At 42.5% G+C, this 27,646-nt stretch overlaps 1 protein-coding gene across 2 annotated transcripts in view; it reads left to right on the top strand.

The window, feature by feature from the left end:
* The window catches only part of OSBPL10 (oxysterol binding protein like 10), a 294,376-nt gene that overhangs the window by 143,595 nt on the left and 123,135 nt on the right, over nt 1–27,646 (top strand). For both annotated transcript variants that reach the window (XM_060109530.1, XM_060109531.1), the window contains one exon: nt 4,474–4,665. In XM_060109530.1, coding sequence (XP_059965513.1) covers nt 4,474–4,665 — 192 coding nt within the window. The remainder of the gene's footprint in view (nt 1–4,473; nt 4,666–27,646) is intronic.

The following is a 27,646-nucleotide window of genomic DNA, read 5'->3' as shown; positions in this document are numbered from 1 at the left end:
TTACCTACTGCTACTTGCTGAGGGAGGGGACACGGGGTGACTCTCCAAGTAAAGAGTGGATCTCACTCCTGGGTAGGAGCCGTTACTCTTGCCTCAGAATTTTCTGCAGATGACACACTTGGCATTTCTCGTTGCTCCCTTGAAGTCAATATTTGGAGCAAAACCTTGACATGTTGTTCCTCAAACTTTGATAATATTTTGTTTTAAATTAGTAGCAGAGAGGTGTGTGTATGACATCTAAGTGTAAGTTTCTTTTTTTTTTCAATATAGCTGTGCCACGCAGCTTGCAGGATCTTAGTTCCCCAACCAGGGATTGAACCCGTGCCCTTGGCAGTGAAAGCGCCAAGTCCTAACCACTGAACCGCTGGGGAATTCCCTAAGTGTAATTTTCTTTTTTAAATTAATTAATTAATTAATTAATTATATGTTTTTGGCTGCGTCGGGTCTTAGTTGTGGCACGTGGGCTCTTCGTTGCTGTGCACAGGTTTCTCTCTAGTTGAGGAGCACAGGCTCAGTAGTTGTGGAGCGTGGGCTTAGCGGGGGCCACTAGTGGCAGCATGTGGGATCTCAGTTCCCCGACCAGGGATCGAACCTGTGTCCCCAGCACTGCAAGACCGATTCCTAACCACTGGACCACCAGGGAAGTCCCCCTCGTATAATTTTCAAACACAACCTGGACATTTTCGACAGGCCACCTTTTGGAAAGAGCCGCTTGTTTGTAGTGGTTGCGGTTTGCTGCCTTTTCTGCCTTTTTCTCAGGGTGCCTGATGACCTATGGGATTTACCAAGAGAGAGACTTTTTTTGCTCATATTTGCCCTGAGAGGAGACATGAGTGTGAATTAAACCATGAGAAACATACAGTGAATGGGAAATTAAAGGTTTTTCGACTCAAATTTACTGCTTGTGAATTCAAGTGACAGCCATTAAGTAATGAGCGTGGTGTTAGACATCCACAGCAGAATCCTTTGGCTCCTGGGTGAATTTCCTGATTTATTGTCGTTTAGGTGATAGCCCTTCAGGCAAAGGCGCCCCTTACCAGAGAGGTCTTCCTGTCTGATTTCTGATGGGTTCTCATTCTGCTCAGAATTTAGAAGTGTGGTTCCCCCTACAGTCTTGCTGGCCATGTAGGTTCTCCAGTAATTATTTAATTACATTTTGGGCTTCATCACGACTTTGACCCTATAGAAAATAAGGAGCAGGTCAGTGACTGCTTACAATTTTGTGCTAAGCAACTTCTTAACATTTTAAAAATCAGTAATGCCTTCATCGATCAAGTTTTAAGGGCTATAAGGGAAGAAGCAAACTTTGGCCATGCAGCTCCTGCATGGCAGGCACTGCGTGCTGCTAAGCATTTTTTGTGCATGATCTACTTTAATCCTCATGATCGCACTTAAGGGTCAGTATTATGACTCCTTTTTTAAGGATTAGGAAATTGATGCTTAATAAGAAAGCTTAACTCACTTGAGGTCACATAGCTAGAACCTGGTAGAGCTGGGGGTGTAGGCGAAACCTGGCTGTCTGGCTTCAAAGCCCAGTGAAAAAAATCTGCCTTTTCTTGGGTTGGAATAAGGCTCCCAAACAATCAAAATGTATTTCAGAGTGGAACAAAGGGTGAATACGTTGTTCAATAAAGTTCTTGGTGAAAATGAAAACAAAACAAACCAGAAAAACAAAATGTATTTCAGTAGATTAATGCTTAGGAAAATTTGCGTCTTTGAAGAATTAACGACATAGCTTCTTTCCTCCTCTTCACTCCAAGGGAAAAGACTGAAGCTGAAAGTAGATGATCGTTGTATTTCATTGTGATCAAGGTATACTTAATTCTTAGACCACAGATTTTTCCAGTTACCTATATATAAGCTGACTTAAAAGCAATACACTGCCTCCTGACTTTATCTGTCTTCCTATTAATTCTGTCCAAGTTCACGTCCAAAGAAATTTACAAGCTACCGTGGTACCGCAGGCTAACACAAAATTCTGATTTCTACCCTGGCTCCCACCCTGCTCCCCAACCCCTTGGAGATTTGTAAAATTGTGGATCATTAACTTCTAACAATTTTTAGACCTGTGACTGTTATCCAAGGCTGGAGACTTTGAACTTCCTGTCTGGGTTGCTTTGTTTGTTGCCACCCGTGTCTCTTTTATCTCCCTCAATTCTACTCAGGCTTCAAATTTTTTGCCCTCAGAACAGTCTCCTGTGATGAAGTCAGCTCGCCTTGATCTTTCTGTTCCTCACTTTGACATTTTCTGGCTGTATTGCCAAATTAGCATCTTGTCACGCCCTTCCTTACTCGTGTGTGTGTGTGTGTGTGTGTGTGTGTGTGTGTGTGTGTGTGTGTGTGTGTGTGTGTGTGTCGGTCTCACTGTCTCTGTATCTGTGCTCTTATATCCCCAGCAGTACTATAAACATCTATGGTGAAAGATGGCCTCATACATCTCATGTTTCACCTTGACATCACACATCAGATATTCTCCTTGGCACATAGTAGGTATTCAGTAAATATTTGATAATTGAAATAGAGAAACTAGCATGAATCCAGCATAGCATCTAGCTGCCTTTTTTTCTCAAGCTGAAATGAAGTGTAGAAACATTTAGAACACAGCTTTTTATGTAGAATGTAGAAAATCTTGGATCGATAATCCATTCACATGGTTCAGAATGAAAGAATATGAAAACTATGCAGTGAACAATCTCCCTCCCTCTCTGTTCCTACTCTCTCATTCCTAGCTTCTCCATGAATAAGTAGCCCACTTTGAGTTTCATGTGTATCCTTCTAGAGTATTTTTTGTTTTAAACAATGATTATAAACAAATGATAAAAACACTAATTTTCCACATTTTGACACAGAACTTTGCATACTGTAGAACAGTTAGGAACCTTGCTTTTTTCACTTAACTGTATAGTTTAGAGATTTCTTTTTGCAGACCAGTTCATGGAGACCTTTCTTATGATCCTATTACGTCCTGGTAGTGTTCCATCATGGAGGTGTGCCGTGTCTTATTAACCTGTCTTAGATGGAGGAACATTTGCATAGTTTCCCAAACTTTGCCATTAAACATATGACTTCGGTGACTCCTGGGTACAGATGCCATTCCACCTGGGTGCAGGTGTATGGAGGAGACATTCCCAAACAGGGCATTTTGCTGCATCACGGGGAAACGAATCTGTAACTGGGACAGGTCCTGCCAGATTGCCCTCCTCGGGCTTTCTGCCACGTTATACTCCCACAAACCCATCTCTCTAAGGTCCTATCCGTAGACTGGGTACTCATACTTTAGGATTTTTGCCAATCCAGTGGGTGAAAGATGGTATATCTAAATGTGGTTTTATTGTATGAGTACAGTTGAACATGTTTTCATATAATTTAAGGGCCATTTATATTTCTTTTTTTTGTGAATTGTCTGTTCATATCTTGCCCTATTTTAATAGTTTGTTCTTTTTAATTCCTAGGCATTATATTCCTATTTACAAATTAGAATGATGAGCCTTTTGTCTGTGAAACTAGTTGAAAATATTTTTCCTAGTTTATCGGTTGGCTCTGTCAGTGGCGGGAGTGGGTTTTTTAAATTTGTTTCCCATGCAGAAGTTTTCAATTTTTAGGGCATCAGGTTTATTGAGCTTTTCTCTTATGGCTTTTGGATTTGGAGGTGTTAGGTCTTCCCTACCCCAAGGCCACATGTTTTATTCTAGTGCTTTTTCTTTTTTTTCCCTTAAGTCTTTGATCCATTTGGGGGTCTGTGATCTGAGAGATAAATCCAACTTTGTTTTTCAGTTGGCTGCCCAGTTATCCCATCACCAGTTATTGAAAAATTCATCTCCACTAAGTTGTGATGCCGTCCTTATCACATACTCAGTAGTTATTTGGATGATACGTTACAATAGGATGAAATACCAGCACTACACTAACAAATGGGGATTAATTGGTGGATTACTTGGTACATTCATTCCCTTATGCAGCAAACATGTATTAAGTACTTAATAAATAGCAGTCATGATGTGCCAGGTCTTGGGGATATAAAGATGAGTTTGAAAGAATCAAAGTTTAGCTGGACAATGAATATAACCTCTGTGTAGTGGAATAAGAGCACAGAGGGGCTGAGACAGACAGGGGATGCTCCACACAGCACAGAGCGTTGAGCTGGCTTCGCCCACGGGAGGGGAGGGCATTTAGGAAGAGGAGCACAGCACCCCGAGAGCCCGCGGTGTTGGCGGCCTCAGAGTAGCTCTCCACGGCCATATTTTGGGGCAGGAGACATGACCGGAGGTGAGACCAGAAGCGTAGTTAATGGAGACAGTCTCTCTGGCCTGAGTGAGTGTGGGATTAGAGCATGTAGTGCTGGGCACCTCCCCAGCTCCTCATCCCTCTAAGGACGAAGGGGAAAGCCTGAGAGGTCCAACATAAATGGAAGCCAACACTTGGTTGTGTTCTGCAAGTCGATTGTTGAGTTTTGACGCCTGTTGCTTATTCTAGACGACTCCAAGCTCCCGAAGCCGAAGTCTCACTTTGCTCCCCCATGGAACACCCAATTCTGCATCTCCCTGTAGCCAGAGACACCTCGGTGCGGGGGCGCCCGGCGTGGTCACAATCACACATCACAAGTCGCCTGCTGCTGCCCGAAGAGCCAAGAGTCAATATTCCGGCCAGCTTCATGAAGTCAGAGAGGTACGTCTTGTTCTTCTCCTAGGTTTAGTCTTCTGTGGGAGGTGAGGGCTGTGATGTTGCTCTGCCAGCTTCTCTTCCTTTGTACCGTCTTGACTAATGGAGAGAGAGGACCAGAAGCAAACCTCCCAGACACAGCCATGACAGTCCCTCCTGGTTTAAAAAAATAATTATTTCTGGGAATTCCCTGACTATCCAGTGGTTAGGCTCCATGCTTCCACTGCAGGGGGCATGGGTTGATCCCTGGTCAGGGAAATAAGATCCCGCATGAAGAAAAAAAAGATTAAAAAAAATTATTTCTGTTTCTTGGGTTAAGTGAGTTTTAGGAGACCTCTGCCAGAGCTCAGAAAGCAAAGGACACCAGCCCATAGTAACACGGAAGGAGATGGAAGGGCCATTCGTTAAGGCCTCCATGCTCATAGCAGAGAAGAGAAAGAACAAAAAGAGGGTAATTAGGAAATAATTGAGGACATTTTGAAACTCAGGAAGTGGTGGACCTAAAGCTGGTTTCCCCTTTTCTGCTTCACTTTATGAAAGGCTTACCTGTTCTCACCATCACATATATACTCCAAGGAGGTGTGGGGCAGTGAAAAGAGCACTGTCCTTGGAAGCAGACGACTCTGTTGCCTTAAAGCTTGGAACCCAAGTTTCTGCATCCATGAAATGGAAATAACACAGGCCCTACCAGCCTCTCAGGGGAGATTTGAGGATCACATATAATAGTGTACATGAAAGCCCTTTCACTGGGTATGCCTTAGCGGTTATGTTTTGTTTTTACTTTTGATTCACTGGGAAGTCATCAGTTTGGGGCTCCCAGGTCCTTAGTATTTGTATCATCCTTTGCGACTGTTGCCAAGAACAGACTGTATAATATCACTTATATGTGGAATCTAGAAAAATGGTACAGATGAACTTATTTGCAAAGCAGAAATAGAGACACAGATGTAGAGAACAAATGAATGTATACCAAGGGGGGAAGGAGGGGTGGGATGAATTGGGAGATTGGGATTGACATACATACACTACTATGTATAAAATAGATATCTAATAAGGACCTACTGCATAGCACAGGGAACTCTACTCAGTGCTCTGTGGTGACCTAAATGGGAAGGAAATCCAAAAGGAGGGGATATATGTATACGTATAGCTGATTCACTTTGCTGTACAGCAGAAACTAACACAACATTGTAAAGCAACTATACTCCAATAAAAACTAATAAAAATTTTTAATTTAGTTTAAATTAAAAAAAAAGATTGTATAAAGTAAATGATCTTCATCTTAGTTTTCTAACTTGTGTTGAGTGCTGAGGCCTTTTGCCCTGCAGCTGACTTGTGTAGGCACCAGCTTGTCCTCTTAAAGAAGTAGCAGAGTCCTTACTCCGTGTCAAGCAGGAGAATGGGGCTCCCAGAATAGGGTCTTGCTATGGCTTGAATCAGCATGCATCTTGTTTTATTATTATTATTATTATTATTATTTTTATTTATTTTTTGCGGTACGCAGGCCTCTCACTGTTGTGGCCTCTCCCGTTGCGGAGCACAGGCTCCGGACGCGCAGGCTCAGCGGCCATGGCTCACGGGCCTAGCCGCTCTGCAGCATGTGGGATCTTCCCAGAGCAGGGCATGAACCCATGTCCCCTGCATCGGCAGGCAGACTCTCAACCACTGCGCCACCAGGGAAGCCTGCTTGTTTTATTTTTTAAATGTCGCAAGCCAAGTAGTGCTGTGTCAGCTAGCTATCTTGTTCTAATTCTGGCCCAGGACAGAAAATCTGAAATCATCTGACTCAGATCTGTAGATGCATATGAAAGACATTTTTAGATAGATTTACACATGCATATACTCTTTATTGCCTAATAAAGAAGAGGTACAGAGTCGGATGCTCCCTTTGAGATAGTCACCCTGATGTGAAAAAAAAACCCCAAAAACTGTTTGGCTATGAGCTTAATTTCGCTACCTTGGATGATATACGAGCAGTGATTGTGGTGCTCATGTGTATATGGCTTTTCACTTGTCATGGTACCTTTTCAAAAAGCTATATTATGGAAAAACTTTGAATGTACACAAAGCAGAATAGAATAATGGTCCCCATCACCCAACTTAAGTAATTCCAACCCTCTGTTGTTCTTATTTATTTATTTATTTATTTATTTATTTATTTATTTATTTATTTATTTATTTATGGCTGTGTTGGGTCTTCGTTTCTGCGCGAGGGCTTTCTCTAGCTGTGGCAAGCGGGGGCCACTCTTCATCGCGGTGCGCGGGCCTCTCACTATCGCGGCCTCTCTCGTTGTGGAGCACAGGCTCCAGACGCGCAGGCTCAGTAACTGTGGCTCACGGGCCTAGTTGCTCCGCGGCATGTGGGATCCTCCCGGACCGGGGCACGAATCTGTCTCCCCTGCACTGGCAGGTGGACACTCGACCACCGTGCCACCAGGGAAGCCCTACTTCTTTTTTTTTAAACTTTATTTTGTGAGATTCCAAAGACAGAAATACTCATTTTTTTTTACTTTTATTATTTTTTAAAAACTGAAGTATAATTGATTTACAATGTTGCATTCGTTTCAGGTGAATTAACTTCTTTTTTTAATATATAAGTTACATATGTAGATATGTAAAAATTCTATAGTATAATCTAAACTTTGTAAATGACTTTTTGCTTTATCATATTATTTTCTCTCCATTTTCCATCAATGGTGGGAAATATTGAAATTTCCCAGGGAGTTTTCATTACATGACAGATAACTAGGTGACATGCCTCCATAGCTGTTTTGGTTTGGTTGTTGTACTCCAGGGCAACAACCAGGTATCTTCTTCAGGTGATTGCTTTTGTTTGTGATGACCTTGCTTGCTGAAAATTAATTGTAAGTGAGCTTGTCAAGATGTATACAAACACTGGCAGTTGCGGGTTGCAGGGTGGTGGACATCTTGAAGAGAAGGCAGACGTTTTGATTCTCAAATTTCATGCCCAGCTTCCCTCCTGACTGAAGAAGGGTGACTGTTCTGTGACATCTGTCCTTTTATGATATGGACCAGTCCACCTTGGGAACTGAGAAAATTTCATCCTGACTAGAAAGTTCTGCAGCTTTAAAAGTCTATTAATCTCAAAGTATAAAGGCACCTCAGCTTTTGAATGCCACTGTATTTATTTATAAAATAACTAGAAGAAAATGGAATAGGGTTTTTAACCCAGCCGTACAGGGAAGATAAACTTTTGGCCACTGAAGCAAGGGAGAAAATCATCGTCCTCAAGACAGATGTACTGGAATAGCTGAAGAACAAAAGAAAAATAGCCCAGCCATAGGCAACAGAATCAATATTAAATGGAATTCCACAGCATGGGTGAAGATAGTGAGACGGTTTAAACGATTAAATGGTTATTATCCAAAATATAAAGAATTGAGATCCCAAAGGTCAATACCCAAAGTCATCTCTGGAAGTGGCAAGGAGAGATGAATATAGAAAATTCAAGACGTGATATCATCGTGAAGAACAGTTGTATCCTCCTTAGCAATTCAAGAAATGGAAATCAAGACTACTTCATCTATTAGGTTACCAGAAATAATTGCGGGTTACGGTGGTAAGAAATATTGGCAGTGCTGCATATTTTCTTTTTGCTACAGTCTGGTGATATATAATAAGAACTAAACACAAAACAAAGCTCTTCATTGCCATTGACCCATAAATTCCCTGTTGGGAACTATATTCTGAGGAAATCCATGGAATTGGGGGTAGAGGAGGAAAGTTAATTTGGGTTAAGGTATTCATACTAGTAAAGTGAAAGACTCAACACAGAGCATTCTGGGAATGACTGAATAAACAATAATACACTTAACATGCTTAATTACTATATAGCAATTCAAGATAAAAGTCTTGTAAGTATCATTTCTACTTGGACATGTGTATATAAAATAAGAAAATCAGAATAGAGAATATTGTACACACATTGGCCCATATGTCCGTATTAATAAAGTCCAGAAAGTGTTTAAAAGAGGTGGTCCCAGAATTTTGGATTTACTTGCGTTTAAAATTTAGAAATAGAATTTTCGATGAACTTAGTATTGCAGATTTTAAAATTTGCCTGGTACGGATGTTTTTAAAGTGCAGTGACAATCTGTGGTTACCCCAAGTCATAAAAGCACATTTAATCCCCGCACCCCTGCCAAGGCATATAATCTTAGAATAAAGGGCCATTTATTGCATTGAATAAGTTTAGTTTTATGAAAACCATACTGCATTTCCCTTGTTTTTAATTTTTTATCTTATATTGGAAGAATGTTCATCATGGATTGATTCTGGCCTATGAATCTGTGTTTTTAACTACTGATTAACACTGATTTTTTTTTTTTTTTTTTTTTTTTGCGGTACGTGGGCCTCTCACTGCTGTGGCCTCTCCCGTTGCGGAGCACAGGCTCCGAACGTGCATGCTCAGCAGTCATGGCTCACGGGCCCAGCCGCTCCGCAGCATGTGGGATCTTCCCGGACCGGGGCACGAACCCGTGTCCCCTGCATTGGCAGGCGGACTCTCAACCACCGTGCCAACAGGGAAGCCCAACACTGATTTTTTAAACTGTCTCACCCTTATGCCCCGCTGTCCACAGGGTGAAGTTTGCACTCTTCAATGTGGCAAACAAGGCCTTCTGAAGTCTGCCCATCTCTGCCTCTCTGTCTGGCTGCCTGGCCTCAGCCCCTCCTCCTCCCCACCCTGTACTTCCCGCCTCCCTCTGTTGGGAGGTACATTGCGCAATAGAACTTTCTGCCACCATGGAAATGTTCTATCACTTTGCGCACCACTTCCCGGGGAGCTGTTACTTACATGAGGCTAATGAGCTCTTGAAATGTGGGGGCCTGAAGTGAAATGTACTTTAATGAACACTGCATGTGAAAGTGCATGTGAGATTTCAAAGACAGTACCCCAAAAAGATAAAATGTGTCATGAATAATGTCTTAATACTCATGGCAGGTGGAAGTGAACATCTTTTCTGTATGTTAGGTTAACTTAAGTATATTTAAAATTAACTTCACCTGTTCCTTTTTATCTTTTTAAGTGTGCCTACCAGGAAATTTAAAATTACATATGTGCCTCCCATTAGTGGTACTGCAATTGTTTTATAAATACAATCTAATATATTTTATTTATTTTTATTTATTTTTTAAATGTATTTATTTATTTATTTATTTGGCTGCGCTTGGTGTTAGTTGCAGCACGCGGGATCTTCGTTGCTGCCTGTGGGTTCTTTAGTTGCGGCTTGCGGGATCTAGTTCCCTGACCAGGGATCGAACCCGGGCCCCCTGCATTGGGAGCATGGAGTCTACCACTGGACCACCAAGGAACTCCCGAATCTAATATATTAAAAAAAAATTAATTTGAGCCCCTAGCTGTTTAAGCGTTTGATGATTGAAATGTGTGCTATTCACTTGTATTCTAACTTTTACACTTTTAGTGGCCTTATAACAGGTTTTACGTTATTTAGTGTTATTTAAATGGACACAAGTTCAATTGGTACAGGTATAGCGTAATTTTTATAAAGTTCCTGTTCACTAGATGCTTTCTGAAAATACACACCCCTCATACCTGTTTATATGTGTGTGCTGTGTGTGTGTGTGTGTGTACACACCTGCATACATGAATTGAAGAGCATAAAGTAGGAAAGTCAGAGGTTTCTTCCTTTCCTAATTCTTCATTGCTGTTTCCCAGGAGTGGCTACTGAGGAAAAGATCTGAGTGTCTGCACACATGACAACACATGTCTGTGCACAGAGCTGTGTGTATGTGTGGGACTATTTGTGGTCTCCAACAGGTTTTAACTGTTTTCTTCCTGGGATTAGAGTTAAGAAAATTCTCTAAAGAGAGTCCCTACTAAAATTTTTCTCTAAGTCCAAATATGGTAACAGGCATGGGCATAATAAATATTTGAGCAACACAATAAGCTTTGTAGAGCCCGGGTTCTTCTGGCTTTGAGCAAATAATTCTTTGTAGTTGTGACATTTGAGACTTAAATACACTTAATTCAGTAGAGAGACTTTGGACTCTGTAGCTTGATGACAGAAAAGGTCATGTTATTGCATTGTAATGGGTGTGGATGAAGCATAAATGTAGATTTAATTTAGCGTTCAATGATCATTTATTGACAAATAGCAATTATCCTTCTCTTAAACTTTTTAAAATTGTCAAATAGCCTGCTTCCAGCCACATCTCATCACGTACCTTTTTACTTTTTGGCCGTGCCGTGCGGCATGTGGGATCTTAGTTCCCCGACCAGGGATCAAACCCGTACCCCCTGCATTGGAAGCACGGAGTCTTAACCACTGGACCACCAGGGAAGTCCCCAGGCCACATACCCATTTGAAGAGAGGGCTGTGTGCTGCCCTGGTGTATAATGGGTAGATAAACTATATTGTGGCCATGTCCCTTAATATGGTTTTAAATAAACCTTTCACAGAGTATAATGTGTGGAGGAGAGTGTGTTTATGTGGTTCCAGCTGTGTGAATTTACATGTATGTTTCTTCATTTAATGTACTGTCATGTTTACTTAATGCACATATAAGGAGAGATGCTTTAATGAGGCGCCATCTTTATAAATGATACTGACTCAGTATTCTCCCTTGAGGACGGTTTGGTTTGATTCTGGTACACACAGATGTAGTGAATGCCTGGTTAGAAACCTTGATTCATGTATACAGCCTTAGCTATGGAAGCAGTAGCTGTCAGTACCCTAACAAATTTTATTAGCGGATCAGTGTTAAGGCAGTGGTCAGTACTGGCAGCACTGAATACAGCCCAGCCCATCACCAGGAAAACCGCATTTAGGGTATAAAGTGCATTTATCCTTTGTGTGAACAGAATGATTATTTTAAAAAATGTCCCAAATTAATTCTCCTGTGTACTTTTTGGATAAATGATGACCAGTAACCCTTAAGTACATTGGAGTGGCGATTTGCAATCTCTCAAAATATGTCAGCCCCAGACTTCAGTTTTCAAATATTGTAATGCAGAGTTCCTTAATAGCAGTTATCTCCAAATGTTTTTAAAGCAGTAGAGTATTATCTTCAAATAAAAATATTATAGATCCCTACTATTTAAAAACAGTGTCTTATTAGTGCAGATTTGCTTTAGAAGGTGGAATGGGCATTTACTGATTGATTCCAAGTTGACTTGGAATAGTATTTATGACCACTATTGTGATCTCTTAGTTTCTGTATCCATGCAGTTTGAAACAAACATTTGGTGGTGCATGGAACCTCTTGGAGATCCTCTGAGAACTCAGTTTGAGAGTCACTGGATTTTGGCATTAGCAGTATTTCAGGTGAATAACAACAATAGCAAAGTAGTGAGGTCATGTTCCCCTGTCAACCTCCAACTTGCTGTCTCTCAAACTGCTGCCCTGGGGGAAGGAAGCTCTGCCTGCTTAGGGCACCGCTGGGGGCATGCGGAAGGTGGGAGAGGCTGAGGGTGGAATTAACCACAAAAGGACTAACTGCCTGGTCTCCTGGAAAGCTGAGGTTGCTCACAGCTTTCTGTTCCTCACCTTGGTTGAGTGATAGGTTCTGGCCTTGCTGGTTATAATTCTAATCCCTCTTTTCCCACTTTTATCCCAACTTCTCCCAGAATTCCTTTCTTACCCTCAGTTGGTTCTCTTGCTAGGTTCGTTTTTCTTTCATTATTCTGTTACATTTGGAAATGAGGCATTTATTTGTTTAATGTGTGAGCCCTTTTGTCCATCAAGAGGTTTTTTTTTTAAAACCTCTTTATTTCTCAACCCTTAGCACAGTACCTGGCACGTAGGTTCTCAAAAAAAATTGGAGTAAATGAGTGATTTCTCATGAAGGGGATCATAGCCATTGGGAAACACTCCTCTGCAGATTTGGCTAAAAGCTTTTGGTGAGGAAGGGGTTTCTTGCCCTGTAGCTTATTTTTAGGAGAGTTATGGTCCCAAAACCGAAACAATGGGGTTTTTGGGCCCAGCTGTATTATGTATTTACAGTGGGCCGCCTTCCATTCTGCCCCAGACATGCTTAGGTCTTTCTTTTCTTAGTTCCTGGTACACTTTATATCTACCTATATTTTTAGTAAATATGTCTTTATGTTATAATTATCTTTAAAAATCTCCCTACTAGTGTGTAAACTTCTTCCCCAAAGGCATGGATTCATTAATAACAATAGTGACTGTTACATGAACAATAATATTTCATACTTGTTGGGGTCTTACTGTGGCCCGTGTACTGTGCTCAACTTTACTTGTGTGATCCTCAGGTCAGCCATGCAAGGTAGATATTATTATTGTTGTCTGTTTTACAGATGGGAAACTGAGGCATAGAGAGGTTAAGGCAAAGAGAGGCATATCAGCCAGGGTTCCACCAGAGAAACATATCCAGCGGAAGATGTATGTGAAGAGATGTATTGCAAGGACTTGGCTTATGTGCAGTTGTGGGGCCTGCCTCTCAGCTATGCTGGGAGTTGTGCAAAAGATGAGATTCCTGATGCATCATCAGTCTATACAGGAGATACTAGGATTCATGCCTGGGAGTATAGTGATTTCTCTGGACAACCCCTGCCCTTGTCACTAGTGATTTAAAAAAAGGAGGGGTGGTGAGTGGTTAATGATGACCAGCCTATTGAGTTTTGTGCCATGTGACTCTACCATCCTGAGCAAAGCTGTCAGACCAGCTGTCGCTGCCTTGTCCTCTAGCCCGGCCTTTGGACTTGAGGTAGTCTTAAGTGGGAACTCTATAATGAGATTAGCTGCCCCTTTAGAGTGTGAATGGGAAGCACACAGATGCCAAGTGCTGGAGAAGAAGTAGTTATTGGAGAAATGAACTGCTGTCAGCAGAATGTAAGCAGCTAAGTCACAAACTGGTGGATCCCAGAGGTTACCATTGTATTAGTCAGCATGCTTCAGGGAAACAGAACCAATACGGTTGGGAGTGGGGCAAGGGAGAAGGTTTATTTTAAGGAATTGGTTCGTGTGAGTGTGGAGGCTGGCACGTCCAATAGGTAGGCTGCAGGGTGGCCAGGCAGGCTGGAGACCCAGGGAAGAGCCAGGGCCACGGTTCACGTCTGAAGGCTGTCTACCAGCAGAATTTCCTTGTGCTTGGAGGAGGTCAGTCTTTTGTTCTATACAGGCTGTTGGCTGATTGGATGAGACCCACCCACAATACAGAGGGCAATCTTCTCTGCTCAGAGTCTCATCCAAAGGCAACCTCATAGAAACATCCAGAATAATATTTGTCCAAATACCTGGGCACCATGGCCCTGCCGAGTTGACACATAAAATTAACCATCACAAGCACCTTAGACTGTTGTATTCCCCCTGTAGCCTTCCTGTATGTGTCTGCCCTGAGGTCTTTTTTCTGGAAAGCTCACAGGGCTTGACTGTCTTCAGTCAAACCAGGCTTGGGTCCAGCACTGGCCTCTGATGTGGGCTTGGAATGATGTGTGCAGCCCTGGCTCTTGTCCAGGGACTGGATAATCTAGGTGGTTGGTTAAACTGACATGAAAATTATTTGGTGCTACAGTGGTTAATGGAAGTAGGAATTCACTGGAAAGTGAGGCCAGTGTGGGCTGGCTGTCCCTCCACATGGACCTGTACCCTTTGGGCTCCACAGGTTACTGGGACCCCTGAAAAAATCAGACCCCTGGATTATTAGACTGTTGCTGAGAAAAATGATATATATGGTGAGGGAACCTGTTTGCCTCTCTCTAGCTCACAGAAAATTCATGGTTCAGACACCTTCGAAGCATTACACTCAGAAGGAAGCTAAGTGGCAGATTATTTTATGTCACTTTTCTGTGACAGAAAAGACTAATTCATGTTTCTACCCTAGGTGGCAATTTAATACAGGGAACCTTCCTATCAGTGCCCTCGGGCCAAGAGATAATAACGTATTTTGGTTATTGGCAAGGAGGAAGTTAGACAAGTTCGTCCTTTGGCGCTCAAGCCACCCTTGGAACTTGTGTCTTATGATCTGATTCTTGGTGATTTTTGCAGAGGTTGTTGTTTTGTTCCTAGTGGCTCATAGTAGCATTTCAGGATAAGACAGGGATCCTTCCTCATTTAAAACCCAGTCATCTTGTTCTGTTTTCAGCAGAGGCACTATTCCTCTCTCCCACTCCCACTGGATGCTTGTGCACAACAGACTTGCAGGTGAATTATAGTATTCCCTTAACTACCCACCTTCCTTAGCCACCTCTTTGCCCCCCTGCTGGGACGATGATCATTCTCCATTGCTTTGATCTGAGTTTTCTCTAGTTCATTTTTTTTTTTTTTTTTCTTTTTGCGGTATGCGGGCCTCTCACTGCTGTGGCCTCTCCCGTTGCGGAGCACAGGCTCCGGATGCGCAGGCCCAGCGGCCATGGCTCACGGGCCCAGCCGCTCCGCGGCATATGGGATCCTCCCAGACCGGGGCACGAACCCGTATCCCCTGCATTGGCAGGCGGACTCTCAACCACTGCGCCACCAGGGAGGCCCTCTCTAGTTCATTTTTAAGGTGTAGCATCTTTTGCTTCTATTATACTTTTGTATTAGAGATTGAGCAGCATAAACAGTCCTGATTGAAAAATCAAAGCCCCATTGGACTTTGATTCCTTTTTCTACCAGGGCAAGCAGTTTGCAAATGGCTGTGAACAGGTCACAGTCAGGGAGTAGAGAAAAACTTTTGAAGTTTTCTAAAAGCAATAGAAGACAATTCACAAGTGTCTTTAAAGAGGATTCAAAGGAAACCAGTAGAGAAGCAGTTGATTTCCAGTGAAAAATCAAAGGATATTACATGGTGCCACAGAATTCCTATTTCCTATTAACCTTAATCTATTACTGTATTTCTTGACTTCTTTTTTTAAAAAATAAGAACTGTTTCATTAATGGGTATCACTATTTTATATGAAGTTCTGTTTTTGTACGAAAAAGCATGTTCATGTCTGGAAATATGTACTAGATGCTTGGAGTCTCTGTTAACCAGGCTTAAGGCATATGTGTGCCTATGGAGCTTATAGGACTGTAGTCCAGTTTTCTCCAAATATACTTGATCACCCACCTTTGTCAAAAAATGTATGCCTCCCATTAGATATGTATTTATTTACGAAATATTACATCTAAAACTGATTTAATAGTTTATGAACATTAATCAAATATATAGAAACAGAAAGAAATAGATTAAAAAACCAATAAACAGCCCTGATTATCTATTGCTGTATCACAAAGCAGCCTCTAACCTGACAGTGTGAAACTACAACAATCCTCTCTTTTGTTCAGGAATCGGCCATGTGGGCAGGTGTATTAGTATGATGTGGCCTCACACTGAGGGTATCTGGGCTTCTTGGGGAATCCTCCGTCTGGGGCAGGCCGGGCACCTCCCTGTCTTTGTGTCCAAACAGGCCCTCCAGCTCGGTGGCTTCCAACTTCTTAGGTGGCAGCTCAGGACTCAGGGCAAGTGTCCTGGGAACAGGAAGTGAACGTTGCTGGTTTCTTGAAACCTGGGCCTTAAATTGGCACTTTGTCACTCATATTTTAGGGCTCACAGAACACAGATTTAGAGGGAGGGGACAGAGACCCTACCCCCTTGATGGGAGCAATAGCTAAAACCATTTTTCGTCTACCAAATAAGCCATTTATGTGTTTTATGTAACAGAAATAGCCACATATCTGTTTCTTGCTCCTTTGCTTCCAGAATTTGGATCCTGTATTAGTTTCCCAGGGCTGCTACAACCAAGTACCCCAAACTGGGTGACTTAAAACACATACATTTATTGTCTCACAAACTGGAGACCGGAAGTCTGAAATCATGGTGTCTGCAAGGTTGGCTCCTTCTGGAGTCTCCGAGGGAGCCTGTAATTCCGTGCCTGTCTCCCGGCTTTGGTGGCTGCCAGCAATCCTTGGCTTGTAGGTGCATCCTTCCACTTTCTGGCTCCGTCATCCTGTGGCCTTCTCCGCACGTCTCTGCCTCTTCCCCCCGTCTTATAAGGCTACTAGTTATTGGATTTATGGTCCACCCTAGTCTAGCATGACCTCATCTTAACTAATTACAGTTGCAAAGACCCTATCTCTAAATAAGGTCACATTCTGAGGTTCCAGTGGACTTGGATTTTGAGGAGCACTGTTGAACTCAGTACAGAAGACCCCCGTGAAGTTAAGCTCTTTTATGTCACAGCACTTGAAGACTATTCTTCGATTTGTCACTGTGTGATAGTGATTTAGTACAAAGAGTTGTCCCTATGGGCTTTAAGCTCTTGGGTTTGTCTTTCAACACGGCAGGCCTGGCTTGGAACCACAGTTCTCTTGACCTCACGGATGGGCTGGCTGGGATAGGTCTGGGCCAGGTGGAGTTTGTCGGGCCCCGGGCAAAAGTCGCCTTGCCCCTGGGGTTCTTGCCTGTGCCATGAGGTGAGGGGAGGCTTTGAGGGTAGGATGGCTGATGGGACTAGGCTCTGTTGGAGATTCTGGCTCTGGCTTGTTGAAGCCTTGGACAGTGGCAAGGCCCAGCATGTGTGCTCAGGGCATTCCTCCTTTGTCCTGATTCTTCATGCGGACAGTGGGGTTCAGTACGTACACGCATCCCTACTACAGGGAGCTCATGCCTATCAGATGCTAACGTGTGTCTTCTGCATCCTGGCACTGTCAGATGGGTTTCATTCCCACTGTACAGATGAGGACACGAGGCCTCGAGGGCCCAGCCGTGTGCTCAGCTCCTTCAGAGAAGCAGCTGTGCCAGAATTAGAGCCCACGGAAGCCTCATCCTGGAGCCCTCCCGCAGCCAGGCACACAGAGTCATCTGCGCATGCTCGTTGGCACCGCCCACAGCCTTGGAATTGTGCCTGCGTTTCTACTAGCAACAGGGCAGGTATAGCGCTCACAGCATCTAGACAGCTTGGCTCAGATACCTTCTTTTACGTGTCATTCCCAGCTTACAGTTGGTGCTAAAGGCAACGACAGGAAGTTTGAATTTTTGTAGCTTTGAGGTATATTAACACTTTGTCCCATGTGTCATTTCATAGAGAAAAAAACTGCCTGTGTAGGTGATAAGTGGTATAGGCTGTGGGGCTGGTGGACAGCCTTGTGAGGGCATGGGTCTCTGTTCTGGGCCCGTGGGCTGCTCTGTGACCCTTGGGTGGGTTATCTGACCTTTGCCCCCACCTGTGAAATGAAGGCACCAGGCTGGGTTGCCAGCTCAAAGATGCTTTGGTTGTTTATAAATCAGAACTCGATGTCACAGTGAGAAGGACATGATAGGATTTCTTTCTGAAGGTTGTTCATCCCCCTATTTACTTTCATTCTTTGATGATTACTCTCCCCAGTGCAAGAATATAGTCTTAAAATAGGTCTGTGAAGAAACATTTCTGTATTTTTATTTACAGAGAAATTCCTTATATAATATATTCTTTACTCCTTGTATTGGAGAGATCCAATGTAAAACATATGTGATTTACACAGGTTATCCACAAGGGATGAAATAAGAATCCTAAAAGTAAACAAAAACTTCTGCCCTATATTTAGGGAGAAAAAAAAATAGAAATTACATCATTTTAGTACAAATTTTTATCTCCAACATAAATATAATTGTCCTTCTGACATGCTATTGGGTAAATCTTTTGGGGTTTTTTTGCCTGTTGTATAGACTGTTCCAAACATACCTCAGAATAAACATCTATCAGCTTAACACTCAGGAGATGAGAAGGTAAGGTGAAGATTTCTCACTGACAGAGAAATTATCACAGGAAGGCATGTTATTTAGAATTTACTAACATTGGGGCACGTAAATCACAGCAATAATACTTCATAATTACACAGCACCTTTCATTTGAGATTCTAGAGAGAATTACGGACCAAGTTGGGAGCTATGACAGTCATATTAAACTTTGTGCTTGGAAGGAGCTGATAGATATAATTCAAGAACCAGAATCTAGATACCAGGGAAGGTGCTCTCCAGCCCCGCCAAGGGGGAGGTGAGCCAGGTATTGAGTTGTGTTCGTTATAATAATCTTGCCACTTGAGATTGGCAGTTTTTTACTTTTGTTCAGAGGTAACTTCCGTGTTAACTCTATTTTGTTAAACAGATTAGAGTTTTGAATTGCTAGTAAGCACACAGGAGATCAGAAGGGACCTGTGTGTCTGCGGAGATGGGTGTTGGCCATCTGTTGACAAAGGGCTTTCTTTCTTTCTTTTTTCTTAAAGTATAGTTGATTTACAACGTTGTGTTAATTTCTGCTGTACAGCAAAGTGGTTCAGTTATACATATATATATATACATTCTTTTTGATATTCTTTTCCATTATGGTTTATCACAGCGTATTGAATATAGTTCCCTGTGCTATACAGGAGGACCTTGTTGTTTATCCATTCTGTATACTAAAAGCTTACATCTGCTAACCCCAGCCTCCCACTCCATCCCTCCCCCAACTCCCTCCCCCTTGGCAATCACAAGTTTGTTCTCTACATCTGTGAGTCTGTTTCTGTTTCATAGATAGGTTCATTTGTGCCATATTTTAGATTCCACATATAAGTGATATCATATGGCATTTGTCTTTCTCTTTCTGACTTACTTCACTTAGTATGATCACCTCTAGGTCCATCCATGTTGCTGCAAATGGCATCATTTCATTCTTTTTTTATGGCTGTGTAGCATTCCATTGTACCACATCTTCTTTATCCATTCATCTGTCAATGGACATTTACATTGTTTCCATGTCTTGGCTATTGTGAATAGTGCTGCTAGGAATATAGGGGTGTGTGTATCTTTTCGAAAAGATAGTTTTCGATTAGAGTTTTGCCCGGATATATGCCCAGGAGTGGGATTGCTGGATCATATGGCAACTCTACTATCAGTTTTCTGAGGAACCTCCATGCTGTTTTCCACAGTTGCTGCACCCATTACATTCCCACCAACAGTGCAGGAGGGTCCAACAAAGGGCTTCCTGCCTCCCCTTTCCCAGCCTGCGGCCCTGACCAAAGGCAGCCACCGCCATTAGCCTCTTGTGTGCTCTATACATGTGTTGGCATGTATGTTATATGTACCTGTATGTATATGTATAAAATATTCTTATTTTTTTAAAAAAAAGTCTTGTTTTAAAAAATACCAACTGTAGTGTATTATACACATTGGTATGTACTTGTTATATTCTGCTATGAACTTTGCTTCTTTCTCTTGGAAATGGCTCCTTGTCAATCACATAAGAATTCTTTCTCTGCTTGACATCAACAGAGTGCTCTTCTGTACGGATAAACCATGGTACGCTTCAAGACTCCTCTCTTTCAGAACTGCTATGGGCCAAAATTCCATGTGTGATCTTTTGGGCTGAGCACAGGCAATTACAAGGGCTTTACCTGGCAGACCTCATAAGGAAAGCTGCCCTCCTGGGACCAGACTAGATGTGGGATCTGGAGGGAGTTACAGTCCCGTGCGCTTCTGCGCGTCTGCATTGCTAGCCCTGGCGCCTCTCTCCGAGGCCTCGTTATCCAAGGGCCCTGGCCAAGACCCTTCCCCGGCACCTCTGCTGACATCTCCTTATGAGAGGAGGGGGCTCAAAGACACTTTTCTCCACTCTCCGTCCTCAGTACTTTACCCTTTGTAGCCCTTTCCCCTCTCCCTTGGCAGCGAGAGGATCGCCTCCCTGCCACCCACACCCATAGATCTGACCCTCCCTCACCTTCTGCTGTTTCGTAGGGGAAAATGACACCTTTTCCTTGTTCTGCCTCTTGCTTACACAGTAGTCCTTCTGTATCAGCAGGAGATTGGGTCCAGGACCTGCTGCAGATACCAAAATCTGTGGATGCTTAAAGCCCTTGGTTGGCCCTCAGTATTCGTGGGTTCTGCATCCGTGGCTTCACCCAACCACGTGTGGAGTACTATTTACAATCTGCTGTTGGTTGAATCTGCAGATGGGGAGGCAGTACTATCACAGTAAGTAAATAAAGGCTTAATTGTTACTTTCAGTTTGGCTTCTTGTCCTAATTGACGTCCTCCTCACCAGGCAACTCAAGCTCTTGACACTTTTAAGGAACAATTTACAGTATTTCTAATTTTTTACTCTTATAAACAACACTGTAAGGCAGCGGTCCCCAACCTTTTTGGCACCAGGGACCAGTTTCGTGGACAATTTTTTCATGGACTGGGGCGGGGGGGAATGGTTTCAGGATGATTCAAGCATATTACATTTACTGTGCACTTTATTTCCATTATTATTACATTGTAATATATAATGAAATAATTATTCAACTCACCATAATGCAGAATCAGTGGGAACCCTGAGCTTGTTTTCACTTGCCACTCACTGATAGGGTTTTTTTTTTTTTTTTTTTTTTTTTTTTTTTTTGCGGTATGCGGGCCTCTCACTGTTGTGGCCTCCCCCGTTGCGGAGCACAGGCTCCGGACGCGCAGGCTCCGGACGCGCAGGCTCAGCGGCCATGGCTCACGGGCCCAGCCGCTCCGCGGCATATGGGATCCTCCCAGACCGGGGCACGAACCCGTATCCCCTGCATCGGCAGGCGGACTCTCAACCACTTGCGCCACCAGGGAGGCCCACTGATAGGGTTTTGATATGAGTCTGCAAGCAATTGATTTATTATGGTCTCTGTGCAGTCAAACCTCTCTGCTAATGATAATTTGTATTTGCAGCCGCTCCCCAGCACTAACATCACAGACTCAGCTCCATCTCAGATCATCAGGCATTAGATTCTCATAAGGAGCATGCAATCTAGATCCATCGCGTGCGCAGTTCACAGTACGGTTCGCATCCCTTGCATTCACAGTTCACAGTAGGGTTCATGCTCCCATGAGAATCTGATGCTGCCACTGATCTGACAGGAAGCGGAGCTCAAGTGGTAATGCGAGCGATGGGGAGCAGCTGTAAATACAGATGAAGCTTCACGCCATTCACCTCCTGCTGTGTGGCCCGGTTCCTAACAGGCCATGGACTGCTACCAGTCCATGGCCCGGGGGTTGGGGACCCCTGCTATAGGGAATATCTGTGCCTGTGTGCTGTTTAATAAAAGTAAGGATTGTGGATGGAGAATTGCTTGATGGAACCATTTATACAACCCCCCAGTGATGTTCGGGAGAGGAAGTTTCTCTACACCTTTGTGGACTCCCTGGGTTTTCAAACCTTTTGCATTTGCCATTTGGCTAGAAGAAAAACGGCATCTCAGAATTTTAATGTTATTTTAAGTGAGGCTGAGTATCATTTCATATTTATAAGAGTGGTTCATGTTTTTTGCCCATTTTTGTTTAGTAGGTATTCTTTTTTTTTGCGGTATGCGGGCCTCTCACTGTTGTGGCCTCCCCCGCTGCGGAGCACAGGCTCCGGACGCGCAGGCTCTGGACGCGCAGGCTCAGCGGCCATGGCTCACGGGCCCAGCCGCTCCGCGGCATATGGGATCCTCCCAGACCGGGGCACGAACCCGTATCCCCTGCATCGGCAGGCGGACTCTCAACCACTTGCGCCACCAGGGAGGCCCTAGTAGGTATTCTTTATTTTGTTGATTTCTAGGAGTTTTTTATATATTAAGGAGATTCACCTTTCCTAATTTGTCAGTTGTCCTTTATTTAGGGTGTTTCATTCTGTGTTGAAATTTTTTATTTTTATGTGGTCAAGTTACCAATCTTTAAGGATTTGGAGTTCGGTATTACACATAATTAGAAAAGTTGTTTTCCACTCCAGGATTATTTAAAAAGCACCCATATTTTAAAAAATGTTATAGTTTCATTTTTTAAATAGCATTATTGAAATATATTCCATACCATAAAATTCACTCATTTTAAGTTTTGTCTTTTTTAACAGCTTTATTGAGATATAATTCATATACTATATAATTTGCCAATTTAAGGTATAAAAATCAGTGACTTTTAGTATATTCACAGATATGTGTAACCATCACCATAGTCAGTCACATGCTCTTCGGCATGTGGGATCTTCCCAGACCAGGGCTTGAACCCTTGTCCCCTGCATTGGCAGGCGGATTCTTAACCACTGTGCCACCAGGGAAGTCCCACACATTTTGTTTTTACATTCATCAGCTGATGGACATTTAGGTTGTTTCCATATTTTGGCTATTATTAATAATGCTACTGTAAACATTTATGTACAAGTTTTTGTGTGAACATATGTTTTCATTTCTCTTGGGTATATACCTAGGAGTAGAACTGTTGGGTCATGTGGTAATGACTCATTTGAAGTTTACAGTTCAGTGAGGTTTAGCGAATCTTTATAGTTGTACAGTATGGCCACCATCCAGCTTTAGAACACTTCCGTTGCTGTTTTATTTTTATGTTTTAAATATTTCAAAAATTTGTTCTGTTTTTGTATTTGAATTTTTGTTTGATATGGAATTCATTTGGTGCACAGAGTGAGGACAGCATCCATCTGCATTTTTTTCTTTGTGCCTATTTATTTTTCCAACACTGTTTATGAAATAGTCCATAATTTTTCTACTGATATGGCAGTGCCACCTAAACTGCATACTAAGTTAAGTGTTTGGGTCTGTCTCTGTTCTTTCTTTTCTTTCTTGTTGATTTGTCAGCCTGTTAATGTGCCAGGACTATAATATTTTATGTACTGACACTTTAGAATATGCTTTAGTATCTGATGAGGCCAGCACACCTTAGCCATGTTTTATTTCAGCCATTCCTGGGTGATTGTTTCCATAAGAACATTAGAGACAGCTTGTTTAATTTTTAAAAACTCCACGGCCGCCATCACCTTATGGGCTTTTTTATTAGGCTTGCATTAAAGTTATACATTCCTTGAGAATTGACAGCTGAATGATATCCTTTTCAAGAATCGGGGCATAGTTATTCATCTTTTAACCCACTTCAGCATTCTTTTGTGTCCCTCAGGAGAATTAAAGTAACATTTTTTTGGCCTCTCAGCTTGTGGGATCTCAGTTCCCCAACCAGGGATCGAGCCCTCGGCAGTGAAAGGGCGGAGTCCTAACCACTGGACTGCCAGGGAATTCCCCCTACATGGTTCTTTTAATTGCTGAGTATCTTGTCCCTTTTATTGCTACTGCAAATGGATTTTTTTCCTTTATATTTTCTAACTGATTGGGCGACTTGATTCGGTGGCTTGTAAATAAGGAGGCTGTTGTTTTCTGTGGGTTGAATTTATTCCCAGAAATCTAAATACCTTGTGACATTTTGTTTGTTGTAGTTTCTCTGTTGATCTTCTCTGGTTTTGCAGGTGTACAGTCTTACCTGTTACAAATAGTGATCATTCACCTCCTTTTGATTTTTTTTTAATTTAATTAATTAATTAAATTTATTTTTATGTTGTCTGTGTTGGGTCTTCGTTGCTGTGCGCGGGCTTTCTCTAGTTGCGGCAAGCAGGGGCAACTCTTTGTTGCGGTGCGCAGGCTTCTTGTTGTGGTGACTTCTCTTGTTGCGGAGTGTGGGCTCTAGGCACGTGGGCTTCAGTAGTTGTGGCATGCAGGCTCAGTAGCTGTGGCTTGTGGGCTCTAGAATGCAGGCTCAGTAGTTGTGGCGCATGGGCTTAGTTGCTCCACGGCATGTGGGATCTTCCCGGGCCAGGGCTCGAACCTGTGTCCCCTGCATTAGCAGGCGGATTCTTAACCACTGTGCCACCAGGGAAGTCCCCTCCTTGATTTTTATCTGATTCCTTTTAATAATTGTGTTAGCTAGTGTATCCAGACAAATTTTTTTTTAATTGTGGTATAGTTGATTTATATTATCATGTTAGTTTCAGGTATACAGCATGGTGATTCAGAGATATATATATATATCTATATATATATATATAGATATATATATATAAAATTTATTATTTTTCAGATTATTTTCCCTTATAGGTTATTACAAAATATTGAGTATAGTTCCCTGTGCTATACAGTAGGTCCTTATTAGTTATCTATTTTATATATAGTAGTGTGTATATGTTAATCCCAACCTCCTAATTTATCCCTGAACAAATTTAAACTGTAGTGGTTATGGTGATAGTTTGTGCCTTAGTCCTCATTTTATTCAGAATACTTCTAGGTTCCCCATTAAGCATGAAATACATATATATGTGTTATGTATAAAGTATATTATATATAATACATATATGTATTATATAAAGTATATATAATACATATAATATGTATTATATAGTATATATCATATAATGTATGTATAAAATATATTAAAATATATATATATATATATACATTAGGGCTTCCCTGGTGGCACAGTGGTTGAGAGTCTGCCTGCCGATGCAGGGGACACGGGTTTGTGCCCCGGTCTGGGAAGATCCCACATGCCGCAGAGTGGCTGGGACCCTGAGCCATGGCCGCTGAGCCTGTGCATCCGGAACCTGTGCTTCACAACGGGAGAGGCCACCACAGTGAGAGGTCTGCGTACCGCAAAAAAAAAAGTATATATATATATATATATATATATATATATATATATATATATATATATATATATATATATACACACACACACACACACACACACACACACACACATTATTAAGAGCTTTTTAGAAATCTAGAAAAGATATTAATTTGCCCATTTGATCAATATTATTGCAAGTCTAAGATGTTCCAGGAAGGATTCTAGTTCTGAGGATATAGTAGGAAATTAAACAGAGACAAAGCCTTTGCTGTCACGAAGCTCAAGTCTAGTGGGACAGACAGGAAAGAAATCAAATAATTAATAAATGTCGGGTTCTGTGAAGTCAAGCCAGGAGAGGGAGGGAATAATATGGTGAATTTAGTTAGGACAGTCAGAAAGGGATTTAGAATTGTTTCACGTGTCTTTTCATTAGCTTTGTCTTTTTCTTTTTATTTAATTTGAAATTCTGGGTATACTTGCCCCCGTCCCAGTCTCTAGCATTTTCGCCGGGGCTGTGGGGACTTCAGAGCAAACCCAGCGAGTGATGTGCCCTCTCCATCCACTAGTTGGTATTTGCTTGTGCTCAGCTTATTTCCAGGATACTGATTGTTTAAGAAATGAACTGAATTCGTTAGAGAGTGGGGTCATTTATCACTACATTCCGGGATCACAGTCTGCAAACTCCGCAACCCACAGGACCTCGGGGGCCCTGGAGCTTCCCTGGCCGCCAGCCCTCCTGCGTTGCTCGGGCCACTCCCGGGTGGCTTCTGTGTTCCCTCTTCTCTCCCTGCTGGCTGCTGGATGCCTACCTTTGCCTTTTCCCCTGGCTCCTCCCTCTTCCAACTTCCGGTCAGACCTGCTGGGATGACAGGAGTAAAATGGGAATGATTTTAGTCTTACAGGGTGAGTGTGGAATCTTGGCTGTTTTTCTTCTCAGGGATACACCAGGCTGTAGGTGACTGATCCTGGGTGACACTAAGGTTATTGTAGCTAGTTGCTCATTTGACAAAATCAGAATAGAACTGTGGATTGTGGAACTGTCTTCATGCTATGTAATTCCACCCCCTTTTTAAACTGAGGTGTAATTGACATATAACATTATATTAGTTTCAGGTGTACAGTATAATAATTCCATATTTGTATTGTGAAATGGTCACCACAGTAAGTCTAGTTAACATCCGTCCCCATACATAATTACAAATTTTTTTTCTTATGGTGAGAACTTTTAAGATTTACCCTTTCAGCAACTTTCATATATGCAAGACAGTATTATTAACTCTAGTCACCGTGTTGTACATTACATCTCCATGACTTATTTATCTTGTAACTCCAAGTTTGTACCTTTTGACCCCCTTCATCCATCCCCACCCCACTGCCTTTAGCAGCCACCAGTCTGTTCTCTGCATTTATGAGTGTTGGAGGATGGAGGGAATGAAAAGTGCCCACTGAACTGAGAAGGCATCTTGAGACAGAAAAATGAGGCAGGCAGCCCATGTCATCAATGGACCAGTTTATTACAGGATAACTTACAGTGTGGGATCTGGATCAGGAGGACAGCAACCTGGAAGCATTCGCAGCTGCACTCCACACCTCCGAGGGGACACTGGGACAGTTTTATAGTTAACCTAGGGTATGGGGGTGGGTGCTCGGAAACAGGACGTGCCTTCCTAAGTCAAGTTTATGAATGGGTAACTGGTTTCGTGGGTGCCTGGAATGTCAGCGAAGGTCTTCATCATTGTTTGGGGACTAACAGAGCGTGGAGGCCACCTGGTTCTAATGATTATTAAACAATGTCTGTTAACTAGAAAGGCCCTGATGACAGGCGATTTACTGCACAGTACAGTCCTGGGTAGGGTCAGCGGGAGAACAGGAGGAGCTGCATGGGCCAAGATGGCGTCAGTTATGCTAACAACCATACAATGAGCTTGGTGTGTTTTTTCCTTTCTTTAAGAATCCACATGTAAGTGAGGTCATGTGGTATTTCTCTTTGTCTGATTTATTTCATTTAGCATAATGCCCTGTGTGATGTTCTTTATACAAAAAGATAAGTTTATTAATGCATCATGATATCATGGCCCAGCATCTGTATTCTACTTCTTAAATATTTTCTGATTCTTAAATTATTTTTTACAGAGTCCTCAGTGCCTGTGTCCTCAAGGCGTTTGGTTCTAAATTCAGACAAACCATATCTCACTCACCACCTCCACCATTACTGCTCTGGTCCAAACCACCATCATCTTACCTTTTAACTCTCCCTTCTCTTGCCCTTGGCCCCCACCCTGTATTTTTCCACACGGTAGCCAGAGTGATCTTTTCATGGCCATGTCAGATCATGCAACTGTTAAAGAGCTGTGATGGATTTCCACTGTACCTACAGTAAAACCCCAAATCTGATCTGTGGCTCCAAGCTCTATATGTCCAGGTCCTTGGCTGTGTGTGACCTCATTTCTCAGACCTTTTTCACCCTCCCCTTTCCTGGATTCCAGCCACCTGACCACTGCTGTTCCTGCACTCACCCAGACACCCCCCATTTCAGGGCTAAAAGCATGTAGGACTGAGCACTGGGTGATGGTGGGAGAATGAAGCATGCAAGGCAAGTTACAGACACGTTGATTAATTTTCTTTCAGCTCATAACAAGAATCACTTCTGTATTTAGTTAGCACTGTG

Source organism: Mesoplodon densirostris, chromosome 10, assembly GCF_025265405.1.
Source record: "Mesoplodon densirostris isolate mMesDen1 chromosome 10, mMesDen1 primary haplotype, whole genome shotgun sequence".
NCBI lineage: Eukaryota > Metazoa > Chordata > Mammalia > Artiodactyla > Ziphiidae > Mesoplodon > Mesoplodon densirostris.
The sequence above is the reverse complement of the archived record's forward strand: the minus strand, read 5'-3'. Positions and strand labels throughout refer to the sequence as shown.